Genomic DNA, 13,521 nt, shown 5'->3' on the forward strand with positions numbered 1-13,521 from the left:
TGTGTGTGTGTGTGTGTGTGTGTGTGTGTGTGTGTGTGTGTGTGTGTCCTCCTACCCCCTACCTGTGCATAACCTTGGGATGATCCACGCTCTGGAAAGCTTTTAAGAAATGACACCAAGGGGTGGTATTTTAGACTTCATGACAAACCAGTGAGGGAGAGACCTTTGGGCAGAGGGAGCTTGCTGGGCACCACAAATTATACCACTTAGGTGTTGCTCATTCCTCCCACACACGAAGCCAACCCTAGTGACGAGGCTTTTTCTTAAGAGTCTGAGAAACAATATCGCTTATACAAAATTGCTGCAAGGGAAAGAAGCCTAGGCTTGAAAGTCAGAGGACCACAGTCTGATTCCTGAGTCTGTGTGACCTCCCCCTCTCTGGGCCTGTTTCCTCAACTATAAAATGAAAATGTTAGGTCAGACCACCTCTAATACGAGGAGTCTGTGGATTTTGTAAAGAGATAACCCAACAAAGGCTCCAAACTTCAACCTCTATCTCCTAAAAGGCAACTGAGAGTACTCAGGCTGATGAAAGGCAGACACACACACACACACACACACACACACACACTCTCTCTCTCTCTCTCTCTCTCTCTCTCTCTCTCTCTCTCTCTCTCACTCCAAGGCTCTTCCAGGTTGAATTCCCTGTCGTACTTACCTATATTGATGGCCCAGCCTCGTTCAATAGCCAGTTTCCCAGCCTTGGGGAATAAGCAGAGAGAGAGAATGAACACCACCGGGGCACATTACCAGGTCTGCAGGGGGCCTGGCCTCCTCTAACCAACACCCCTGAAATGGAGATACTCTAAGCCTCCTGGGCAACATTCCTGGCCAGCTGGTCAGAGGAACAGTGCAATAACAGCAGGCGAGGACTGGAAGGAGCTCAGGATTCAGAGCCATGAGACCTGGCTTCCAAACCCAGCTCTGCTACTGATTGGCTGTGAGTTGGGGACAAATCAACTTTAAGGCTCATTTCTCCATCTTGCATTGCCTTCCTCAGAGGATTACTTTGAAGAAAGCACTTTGAAAGTGATGAACCCTTATCATAAAGGCAAACTATTATGGTATTTGGGAAAGGGGGAGAGGAGCAGGAGGCCAGCCAAAGGAAGAGGACAATATTGTTCATTCCAAAGCGTTTGAAGAGATAGGAATGACCTCCCCCTCTCTGGACCTGTTTCCTCAACTATAAAATGAAAAGGTTAGATCAGACCACTTCTAGTAGTAGGATCCTGTAGACTCTGTAAAGGGATAATGCAACTCTGTTGGTGCTGGACACCAAGAGATACAAAAATCTATATAAAATACAGTCCCAGCCCTAACAGAGTTTACAGCCTAGTAGGGGGAGATAAGGCACATATGTAATAACCAAAACATGGGGTAGAATATGATAAGCCTAATGGGAGGCATGCAAAGAAAATGCTAGGAAAGCACAGACTAGGGGTGTTACTAGAGGTCCATTATAGGAACTGCGTTTTGAAGGACATTTTAAGAATTTAATAAGATTCCCAGGACTGGGCCAGTATATAGGCTCAGGGGTCTGGTCTGAGCCAAAGTATTGGGTACTGTTTTAACAATGATCTTGGATATTTAAAAACTTAGGATTTTAGACTTTAGAGTCAGAAGGGAAAACCAAGATCATGTTATTTAATCACCTCAGTGATGGTGAGAAAATGGATGCTTTGAGGCCAAAGGTCAGTGTGGTAGTCACAGAAGTCTGGACTTGAACCCAAATCCCTCATTCTTTCCATTATACTACAGTATCTGTCCACTGCATCTTGATTCTACCACCCAACAGATTATCTATGCCAAGCTCATATTAATATTGTATGCCCCATGCCTCAGCCTTGGCCTTGGGGATCACCTTCCTCAAGTTGGCATGCCCAAAGTGAGCTTTCTTGGGTGTGAGGAATGTAGCATATGCATTTCCTGGGGAAGCTGGTCATCCATATTTCATGGAGGGTGTATTATTAAAGAACTATGCTGGCTCAAGGCTTCTGACCCATTGACAGGGTGTGGGAAAGACTAGCTATAACAGCTTGAGGCTCCTGAGGAAAGGAAGCATAATCTACTGAAAACAGCACTGGGTTGGGAGTAAAGAGACCCAGGTTCTAACCCTAGCTCTTTCATGACCTAGGTGACCTTGGGAAAATCCTATCCTGTCTTTGGGCCTCATGCAAAATGAGAAATTATACCTAATCTCTGGGAGGCAGCATGGTCCAGGGGAAGAATGTGGAATTTGAACTCACATCCAGGCTCTTCTACTTACTTCATGTATGAACTTGGGAAAGTAATATGACCTCTCTGGGCCTCAGTATTCCTATCTGTAAAAGGAAGGGGGGTTGGACTAGATGACCTCAAAGGCTGTTCCAGCTCTAAATCTACATCCTATGATCCATCCCACAAGGCTGTTGGGAGGGTCAAATAAGATGAAAGAAATGAATTGTTAGTATTACAGTTGTCATGATGAATACAGCATCTTTTGTGTTCCCTGATTATTCCTTGTAGATTTACCTTATCTCCCCTCCTAAGTTCTTTGAGAAGGAACAAGGTATCCTCCCCTAGACTTGAGCATAAGACTGAGCAGAGAGGGTCTGACAAATCCATCTGGCCCAAAGGAGCACACACCCTGCTCATCTCTCGCTGAACTCTAAGGTATCCAAGATGCCTTCAGAGATGGCCACAAACTCAGAAACAGAAGGCAATCATTCACACATAGAATCTCCGGGCCAGAATGGCTCCTAGGCTCACAGATATAGACTGGAAAGGACCTCGAAGGGCATTCAGCTTGACGCCTATTACAGATGAGGAAATTGAGACTAAGAGAGGTTCAGGATTTGTCCCAAATCACAAGAGCCAGAGGTAGGATGGGAACCTCCGTTGTCTGATTCCAGAGACTTTCTAGGGTACGACAGCTACCTCTGAGCATCTGCTGAGATCATCTAATGAAACCCAAGCCTAAAGCAGCAATCCCTATGACAACTCTCCACTTGTCCTTCAGGCTCCTGTTGGAGACTTCCAGAGACAAGGAACTCATTACCTTCTGAGGCAGCCCATTCAACTTTAATATAACTGATTCTGGGCTCTTGGTTCTCCTCTTTCACAGGAAAAGATAATCAGGACAGTCATTTACTCATTAAGGATATTTCAGGTCCTAATACTCCTTTCCAGTCACTTCCTGTCTGGTATCTATCTCCCTTCCCAATGGGTCAAAAATGAGCTCACACAGCCAACAAGACATGCTGGTACGGGAGCTGGTGCTGATTGACTTAATGCATCATGGATGCATTGACAGGGAAGGGAGGGATAAGACTTTACACCAAGGGATCTATGCTTGGTCCTAAGTAGCCCAGGAGCTGAGAATGAAAGGGAAGGTCAGGTGACATCTGTCCCTTCTTTCCAGGACCATCTTCCTCCTCACCACTGTGCTCCTGGCCTGCACTCAGCTTGCTACAAGAGGGCAGAAAGAACACAGCTTCATCTTACCATAATGGTTCCTCCTGTCTGGGTCCTTAGAGGTCTTAGAACATGCCTCTGCACCAGGAAGTTAGGAAGACAGATGACTGGTGGAATCTCCGTGATCGTTGCCACTACAAAGGACCACTGCAGGAAGAGACACAGAAACAAGGAGCATGCTCAGTGTTTGAAAAATGCTTGTAGATTTTTGAGCTAATTTCTCCCCAGACTCAAGCTGTCCTCCAATAAGGAGCAACGCTTCAGGAAGCCCACAAATTCTGCTGACTGCCAAGGGATGGTTTACAATGGCAGTGTTCCACAGTGGCATGCGTGTAAATTGAAATTTAATAAAATGAACTATACTTTGAACACTTTGGGAAAATGGCTACATAAAGATGGCACACACAGAATGTTTACTTTGAAAGTGGTACAGATCCTTTGGGGATAAAAATCATGCCTCCCCTCAATTTATCTGGTTTGTAACTGCTGATTTGACATGGCAGAATTCCAAAAAGTGAGGTCCACCCATACTCCTCAGTCAGGGCTCCGAGGTTCCATCTAGATACACCCCTAAAATTCCAGAAGAGTTACAACAAATTTCCAAGTGGCCTCACTCCTGGGTCATGGGTGTAGAGCTAGATGGGTCCTTTGAGATCATTTAACCCAACCCCCTCATTTTGCAAATAAGGAAACAGAGGCCCCAAGAGTTTTCAGTGACTTGCTCAAGGTCACAGAGGTAGTAAGTATCAGAGCCAGCATTCAAGCTCAGCATTTCTGATTCCAAATCCAACTGCCTCATGGGGGAAGAATCATCCCAAAAGAATGTTTCTCATTGCTAATTTGCCTCCTAGGAAATAGCCAAGTTCAGGGGGTGGGGTAAGATGATTGCCCATTATGAGGGGAAGAAGATAATAGATCAACTATTTCCAGGTGGAAATATATTTCTAGAATTCACCAAATGACCTCTGGTGCCTGGATCTGGCCAAGGCTCTGCTCCAAGATGAGAACAGCCCAGCTCCCACGACACCACAGAATTTGGACAGATTTTAAAACAGAAGATTCAGAGTGGGAATAGCCCTTCAGAGGTCATTGAATTCAGGTCCCTCATTCTACAGAGGAGGAAACTGGGGCTCTGGGAGAGAGTAAATTATCTTCCAGTTCAAGTAACTATGACCCAGAAAACACAAGTCATTCTTTGCAGGTGTTGGATTGGGTTGGGTTGTCAGGAGTTGATCAGGTTCCAGCATAAATGAACTGCTTGAGTCACCCAGAAGCACCAGAGATGAAAACATGTTCAACACACACACACACCCCAAAGCTGATAATAGAATCAGCCTGAGACCAGCCACATACATTAGCTTACTTGAAAAAAAAACCCACCAAGATACATTAATGGTATTAATTACTAGCTAGCTGTGCTTACATCTCTGCTCCATTACAGGACTTCTGGGGCTAGAGTCTACAAGAGAAGCCACTGGGAAATCCAAGTTTCCCTCTCCAGTTCCAAACTCTCTCCTAGGATCCAGTCCCACATTTCTAACTGTCTGCCATTTCTTCACTGGGATGTCCCACTTGTACTTCAGACTCACCAGGTCTAAAACCAAACTCATCATCTTCTCTCTCAAACCTGTTTTTCCTCCTGGCTTTCTTATTTTTCTTGATGGGACCTCCAACCTGCCAGGCACTCAGCCTCAGACTCTGAGAGTCATCTTTTATTTCCCCTCTCCCTGACTCTCCACATCGAATCATGGCCAAATGCTAAAAATTCAATCTTCAAAATATCCCTTATAGCTATCCCCTTTTCCCCTCCCTCCCCAGCCCGTCTCAGTTCAGGATGTCATTACTTCTCACTTAGACAGCTACAATAGCCTCCTAATCTTGTCTTCCTTATTCCAATCTCTTCTCTTCCAATATATTCTAAACCTGCTGCTGAATTCATTTTACCATGGAACAAGACATTTGATCATGTCACTCTATTGCTCAAGACCTTCAATGCCTCCCCATTGTCTCAAAGAATCAAATTCACCCTTCCCAGCTTAGCCATGACTGAACATTTAAACCTTATCACTGTTTCCCCACAGTTACACTATATTCCCGCCACACTGGCCCACTCACCATGTTTTGAATGCAGCATTCATTTCCCCACCTTTGCTCCTACTATTCCCTTCATTTATGCTTCTCTTCCTTCTCAAAAAGGACCAAGGCATCAAGGAAATGATGACATGATTTGCAGTTGACTTTGATTTGAGGGAGGCAGGGCTGTGCAAGGTCACCAGCCTCACTTTCTCCTCCAGAGCCATCTGGATCCAGGGACCAGATATTCATCAGGATGACTGGAGATGACCCAGGATGCAATGGGGGACCCTGGCCCTTTTAGGCTAAGGTCTTTTTCAGGTACTCACTTAGAGTGAGGTAATGCCCATTCAGTGAATAGGCCTCTTTAAGAAGGGATGGCCCCTTTAATTAGAAAAAAAGGGAAAAAATCAAGCTGAGAGGGGAAGATCCTCAGGGTTGCTATTCCAAAGAGAAACAGTTACCACTGACATTCACTCTAAACTAAGAGGGCCCAAAATACAGCCATTAAGTGAAGCTTGGACAGTGACCTATTGCAGTCCAATCTTTGAGCTTCAGGGTGAACTGGTCACTGGACCCAGATGGCTCCAGAGGAGAAAGTGAGGCTGGTGACCTTGCACAGCCCTCCCTTCCTCAAATCAAAGTCAGCTGCAAGTCCTGTCATCATTTCCCTGATGCCGTGGTCCTCTTCAAAAACCAAGGACAAACACAACAACCACCTTCCCCCCATATCTCTCTCTGTGTGGCCAGCTCAAACACCCCCTCCTTCAAGGAGTCTTATCTCCTTCCCGCTCTGATGTCCCATTACATGCTCCATCTCTTCTATGGTAATTCAAACATATCTACTCAGAGCAAGGCACTATAAGACATCAGGGATACAAAAACAAAATGGAGAGAGCCCCTGCCCTCAAGGGGCTTACCTAGATCAGCACAGACTAGCACAATATAAGGGAGAAAGTACAGGGGATAAGGAAGAGATAAGATAAAGTGGCTCCTAGCAGATTTAGGAGGAGAAAAGGCCTGGAGACCAGTAAAGACTTCAGATGAGGGGCAGAGAAGGATATTCTGAAGGTTATGGGGGAAAAAGTGGATAGTAGGCATCAGAGAGGGTTTGTCCATATGAATGAACAGAAGTGGGAAGATGGCACGGTGGAAACTGGGGAACAGCTAGCAGTCCAATTCAGCTGGAACACAGAGTGAGCAAAGGCAAGGAATGATGCAAAGCAAGTTGCTATAAATCAACTGGGAAAAGCTTTAACTGGCATGCTAAAAAGCTTTTATTTTATCCTAGAAGCAATCAGAAGTCAATGAGGGTTTTGGAGTAGGGATGATATAGTGGAAAAAGGACAGATACTGGAGTTGGAGGACCAGGTTCCAATCTTCCCCTTGACCATGACTGCTTGTTTGTGATCTTGGGCATATCACTTAACTTCCCTGGCCTCAGTTTCCTCAATTATAAAACAATGAAGTTGGAGGAGTTGGTCTCTTCTTGTTCTATATCTATGATCTTATGACATGGCCACACCTAGGCCTTCAGAAGATAATTACAACTCTGTGAAAGCTGGATTGGAGGTAGAAGAGACAGAGCAGAAAGAAAGACCAATTGGGAGGATATTATGGTAGTCCACACAAGAAATGATGAGGGCTGAATCAGGGCAATCTGAGTTCAGAGAAAAGGACAGATGATAGGACTTGGTAACTGATTCATTAAGATGATGAGAAAGACTAAGGGACAAAAGATGAGAAATATGGGTGACTGAGAGGATGGTGGCAAAGCCCTCTAATAGAACAAGAGAGGTTTAGAAGAGGGACAAATTTAGGATGCATTTAGTTCGGGATATACGGGGTCTGAGATGCCAGGGGGACATTCCAGTGGAGCTATCCAGCAAATGTTTGGAGGTGCAGGAATGGAGTTCAGAGGAGAGGTAAGGGCTAGATATATAGATGTGGGTGTTACTGACTTGGAGATGAACATTGAACCCATGGAAGTAGATCAGATCACAAAAAGAGAGACTGCAGAGCCCAAGAAATAACAGCAACAAAAGATTCAAAAGAAAAGAAACACCCAGGAGTTAAGGTGACCACTGGTAAAGAGCAGCTGAATTCCCTTTTATGAAGCTTTGCATTAGAATTCTTTTTCATGCTTGTCTGATTACCAGCCCCACTCCATGGAAGCTCCTTAAGGATATTCTCTTTTTTTGTTTCTCAGGAGTGCTGGTCACAAAGTCTCCCACAAAGTTAAGTACCCAATAAATAGTTCTTTATGTTAACCAAAAAGAGTGCCAGTCACCACCCATTTGCCCCTTGGCATCACCTTTTGCAACAGTTCAAAGCAAGTCAGAAGCAAGATCTAAGACAACCAAATGTGGCCTTGGGCAAATTGCTTTCCTCTTCAGAGCCTCAGTGTGGTCTATAAAATGGGTGGTTTGGAATAAATGATTTCTAAGACACCTTCCTATGGCATGAGTGCTATCCACTTCATGACCACTGGGTAGTGAACAATGGAGAGAGAGTACTGGCTTTAGAGTCAAAACACCTGAGTTCATCTCCCACCACTATTCCTCCCAACCTGTGTGACCTCAGGTGAATCACTGAATGTCTCTGGGTCTGTTTCTTCCAATAAAATGAGGGTGTTGGATATAAGATAACCTCTGAGGCCAGCAGCTAGGTAAGACAGTGCTGGGCCTAGAATCAGGAAGACCAGAGTTTCAACCTGGCTTCAGACACTTACTGACATAGATTATTTATCAAAAAAAATCAGGGGAAAGGTGAACATTGCCAGTCCTGGGCACAAAATGTGGTAGCCCCCATGCTGTCCACATCATCATGAGGAACTTATGGAAAAGAAGAGGTAAGGATTCATACTTACTTTAACCCTTCAAAAAGATCTGGATTTCATCCCTGTGAGCACTCCCTCCAATGACACAGATTGCAATCCCTCCATACCATATAAGAGAGTCTTCAGGAATTGCTGTGGTCAAAAACAAAGCCTCACCTGGTGGTAGACCTTCTGGTGATGAGCCTCTCCACACCTCACTAGGCTGATCCTTAGTCAACAATTACAGTTGCTTACCGGGCCTGCCCTCAGAACAACATGGTGGCACCAGCCTGATCATTCGCTATGACAACATATCTTCCTAGAGTTCAGGGTCATCTCTGTGTCAGGACAAGGTGCCAGAGAAGGCCTGGAGCAGACAGAAGGAGAGCCTGTAATGCTTCAGAAACAGTCACCTCCCTTCTCCATGCCCCAGCTTCCTCTCCTCTAAGATGGGCAGGTTTAGATGATATTCTAAATTGAGGGTCCTAACATATGGAGACCTGTAGCTCCAATCATTAATGAAACAGGGATTTCATTTGATGATACACTAAAAGATGTATATTTTACTCATGATATCACAGGACGTAGAGCTAGAAAAGAAGACCTAGTCCAGGGACATAAAATACCTTGTCTCACTTCACACAGTTCAAATCCAGGACTCTCTTTCAGGTCCTCTAACTCCCATATCCACTACCCAGTGTTCTTTGAGCACCCAAAGATCAAAGTCTTGCCAGGCCTCCGACACATACCTGGAGTGTGAGGCGGGACTTAAGAGTCATGGAAGGCTGGAGTGAGAATGGACCCTCGGATGGAATGCCATATATATATATATATATATATATATATATATATATATATATATATGTGTGTGTGTGTGTATATATATATATATACACACAGATGATAAGGCTGAGGCTCAGACAACTTAAATGACTTAGCCAAAATCACACAGCTGGGTAATAAAGGAGACTGACTAAGTCCCACTTCTCTTGGCTCAATATTCTTTTTTTTTTTGGAGGGGGGAAGGTAGGGCAATTGGGGTTAAGTGACTTGCCCAAGGTAACACGGCTAGTTTTTTGCATTAAGTGTCTGAGTCCAGATTTGAACTCAGCTCCTCCTGATTCCAGGGCTGGTGCTCTATTCACTGCACCACCTAGCCACCCAAGGCTCAATATTCTTGATCATTTTCTACTGAATCATGTAGCCTCAACTTACTCACAAAATTAGTTCACTGAGAAGTCAGTTAGTATCCATTGCCTGTATCAGCATACCACAGAGGGTATGGAAGCAATAGGTCATATTGCCTGCCTTCAGATTTCTACCTAAACTCCACACAGAGAGACATCAAGTTTAGATGATGGAATAGTTGGGAAACAAGTCTAAGGCATCTTAATCATAAGAGAAAATACATTCTTCCCTAAATGTGAAGGGAAGTCAACATAAGAGGAAACATGACTGTGGGTTGGGGGTTAGTCAGTCTCCAAAGATTTCATGAAGTAGGACTGAAGAGATGCATAGCATCTGTAGTAGCAAGCACCCCAGCACACCCAGGATGGCCCACCAGCACAGGTTCTTTGATCTGCTTTGCTAAAGGAAAGACAACTTCTAAAGGGGTCAACAATCTTACTTCAATTACAGATAAGTAAAAAAATACAAGCAGAGAAATTAGCTGAGTTTCAATTATCTGAACAAAGTAATACAACCACCTACATAACATACACCACCAGACCAGCAGAGCACAAACCTCTGAGTAGTTGGAGCGGGGGGAGCTCTTAATAAATGGTTACTTACAGTCCTGTCTAGGGAATCAAAAGGTCCTTCTCATGAGCAAACCCCCAAAGTAAAACACCAGCCTCCCAGTATATATAGTTTTCAACTAAATAGGTTCAGAGCCAGAAGGCACCACAACCCTCGGGACTCTGCCTAATTAGTTAGTACAAAGATGTGAAAGACTTCCTGCAAGCAAGCCTCCCCCTAAGCAAGCTCCTTCTTAGGCAAGTTCCTCTCCCAATGGGCTCTATATGACTCAGGATGTGTCATAGATGTGATTGAAATACCTGTGTACCTTTAGACCTCTGTCACAAGGGAAAAGGGGTCACATGTGGCCACATAAGCCTATTAATGGACAGGAAAGATCTTCCTATTCCATTAACATTACAGCATCTAAATTATTAGAGAGAAAAGGGGAAGGCATTCTGGGCAAGAGGAATAGCAAAAGCAAAGGTACAGAGGTAAGAATGAATTTAGTATGTTTAAGAGAGAGTAAGGGAACTGTCTTGGCCACAACAGAGGGCTCCTATTGGAAAGTAATGGTGCAAGGGGTAGAGTGATTCGTGAGTGCAAATCTGGCTGCAGACACTTAATAGCTGCATGAACCTGGGCAAGTCACTTAACCCTGTTTGCCTCAGTGTCCTCATCTGTAAAATAAGCTGGAGAAGGAAATGGCAAATCAATCAGCATCTTTGACAAGAAAAATTCAAATAATGTCACGAAGAGTTAGACACTTAAAATGGTTCAACAACAACAATAACACACAAGGTTGTATGAAAAGGAAAGTCAAGTATGTCCAGATGAGTGGAGTTTGATTTTGATTGATAAGAATAGGGAGCCATTATGGATTCTTGATCAGAAAAATTTGACAGAAGTGATGTTTTAGAAAAGATTAATCTAATAGTCATTTTCTTTTTTTTCCTTTTGGAGGGGAGAGGGCAGGGTAACTGGGGTTAAGTGACTTACCCAAGGTCACACGGCTAGTAAGTGTTAAGTGTATGAGGCCGGATTTGAATCCAGGTCCTCTTGACTCCAGGGTCGGTGCTCTTTTCACTGTGCCACCTAGATGCCCCCTAATAGTCATTTTCAATCAGAAAAAAGGGGGGCCAGGAAAAATTGTAAAGACCATAAATTTTATTTTAATGATCATCTAGTTCCAATCCCTTATTTTAACTGAGAGAATAAGGACTGAGGACCAGAGAAGCTAAAGGACTAGTCCAAGAACACACAGGTAAGTATGTGACAAAGCTAGGGTAAGAACCTGATCCCTGGGACACTAAGTTTTCCACTATACCATTCTACCTTTGAGATCCCACAGGACGCTGTGAGGTGATTCAGGTCTGGACTGGAGGTTGGTGACAGCAGAAAGAGCTAGAGAATAAAGCACAAATCCCAGACAGGGCCTGCTGAATGACCAGATGGGAATTAGAGAGGAAACATCAATAATGCCTGTAGTTATGTGCATGGAGGACTGGGACCATAGTGGTACAGCTGATGGCCTACTGGCCCAGCCAACAGCCAAGGGGAAACTGGGACCCAAGGTGTTCTGGGGGAAACGAATTAAAACCTTCAAATAATTATAAGTAGGTCCAGATCCAAAAGTGTAAAATATAAGAGTTTAAGTTATTTATATATACGTGTGTGTGTGTACACACACATCTGTGTGCATAGTACATATATACACATATAAGTATATATGAGTGTGCATGTATGTATGTGTGTATATACGAGTGTGCATATATGTATGTGTGTATATACGAGTGTGCATATATGTATGTGTATATATACGAGTATGCATATATGTCTGTACATATGTATGTATGAGCTTAAGTTAAGGACCAGAGAGATATAGGGTGTCCCAAAACGTTGTAAGCTTTAACAGCTCAATCACAGCCTTTGTGACATGCTGTATTTAGGAATTAGCAGGGCAGAGATGATAATCTAAATCAGGAAGAGAAAATATTTCTGACAGTGAGTGTTGGTTGGTTGTTGTCCTCCTCTAGGAGGATCAAAATGGCATTATGTAATGGCAAGCACAGAAGTAGATCACACCTTGTTTCAGCTATTGAATTCACACCTTGTTTCAGTTCAAGTTCCTTTTGAGTCCTGTATCAAATCTGTTAAGAAACAGAACATGTGAACCTCACAACTTGTGAACCCTAGAACTCACGAACTCCTGCAACAGGAAGGGGAGGAGCTAATGACCATATATAAGGAGAGAACCAGGCTAGAGACAGCAGAACTGAGAGGACTCTTGTGGCGGCAGAGTCAAGAAGGAGAAAACTTGTAGTATCATGACACTCTGTTTGTCTGCTCTGTCTGTGTTGATGTTTGTTTGTGATACTTTGTACAAAAGCCCTGGGACCTTACTGGAAGCCCTGAAAGAGGATTTTCTTGTTGTATGTTTACAGAAGTCCTGGAGAGGAGGGTTTTGGAGGTCCTGGGACTTTACTGATGATTTGTGCTGACCTCTCGGACCTTGTTTGTGTTGATTTCTATGTTAATGATTTGCGTTGAGCTCTCAGACCTTGTTGGTGGATCTGAGTTTATTCCACAGGCAGATAGTGAATTGATTACAGTGCTGGCAATATGCATGAATATTTTTGTGGCTCTCTCAAGCTTTGTCTTCCCAGAAACAGGAACTGTGAAGGACTTGAGGTGGATTGGACACTGTGAACTTCAATATGGAACAGGAACTGGATAAGGAGCTGGACAAGGAACTGAGAGGTGCCTGCTTTTGAACCCAGGTGACAGTTGGAGCTGGGACCATGGAAGAGGAACCATGGAAGCTTAGAGCCAGTCTCAAGTCAAGCTGAAAGAAGACTTTACTTGGATACTGTGTACTGGCTGAGAAATTATGATTTATTGTGACCTAGGGGCGGAGAACTTTGACTTTTGTACTTGGATTTTGTGATTGACTAAATGAATGTACTTTGTTTAAAACTATGTGACCACTTTGGTGAAAACTATGTGGCAATTTTAGTGGTAAGTTGCTGAGTTGTGACATAGTGAATGCTGTATTTTGATTTTCTGTGATAAGCTGTAATACTGTGAATGCTATATTTTGATTTTCTATGAATGTTTTGCTCTGATTTGTTATTGAATAGAGAGCTCACTATATTATGTAATTAGAACCTTGAAAGCTGTTCACAGCAGCAGTCCTCTGGAAAGCTGCTTGTGCATGGCTTTACACATCACTATGTTAGAGTTAAGTTAGAGTGTATCCAACTGTGGCTGATCAGACCAATACAAGCTTGGAATGCTCTACCACAGGTCAGGCACAAATAGTCCATGTAAACATTTGGAGTGGATTCCCTAAATTTTCACATCTCACAGTTTTTGAGCTACTTCAGTTCTGCTTTGCTCACAAAGCACAGCATCTTCTCTAATGAGGGCACGCCATGCTG

The 13,521-nt window shown here is 43.7% G+C and overlaps 1 protein-coding gene across 1 annotated transcript in view; it reads right to left on the reverse strand.

Moving 5' to 3' along the window:
* Positions 1-13,521, reverse strand: part of HDAC11 (histone deacetylase 11) — a 51,194-nt gene that overhangs the window by 14,024 nt on the left and 23,649 nt on the right. The window contains exons 4-5 of the mRNA XM_069083771.1: positions 3,484-3,600; positions 659-701 (exon numbers count right to left, since the gene is read on the reverse strand). Of these exons, the coding sequence (XP_068939872.1) occupies positions 659-701; positions 3,484-3,600 (160 nt within the window). The remainder of the gene's footprint in view (positions 1-658; positions 702-3,483; positions 3,601-13,521) is intronic.

The sequence above is a fragment of the Petaurus breviceps genome, unplaced genomic scaffold, assembly GCF_028583685.1.
Source record: "Petaurus breviceps papuanus isolate PSGF00001 unplaced genomic scaffold, PetGlider_PUasm1.0 174, whole genome shotgun sequence".
NCBI classification, from domain to species: Eukaryota; Metazoa; Chordata; class Mammalia; order Diprotodontia; family Petauridae; genus Petaurus; species Petaurus breviceps.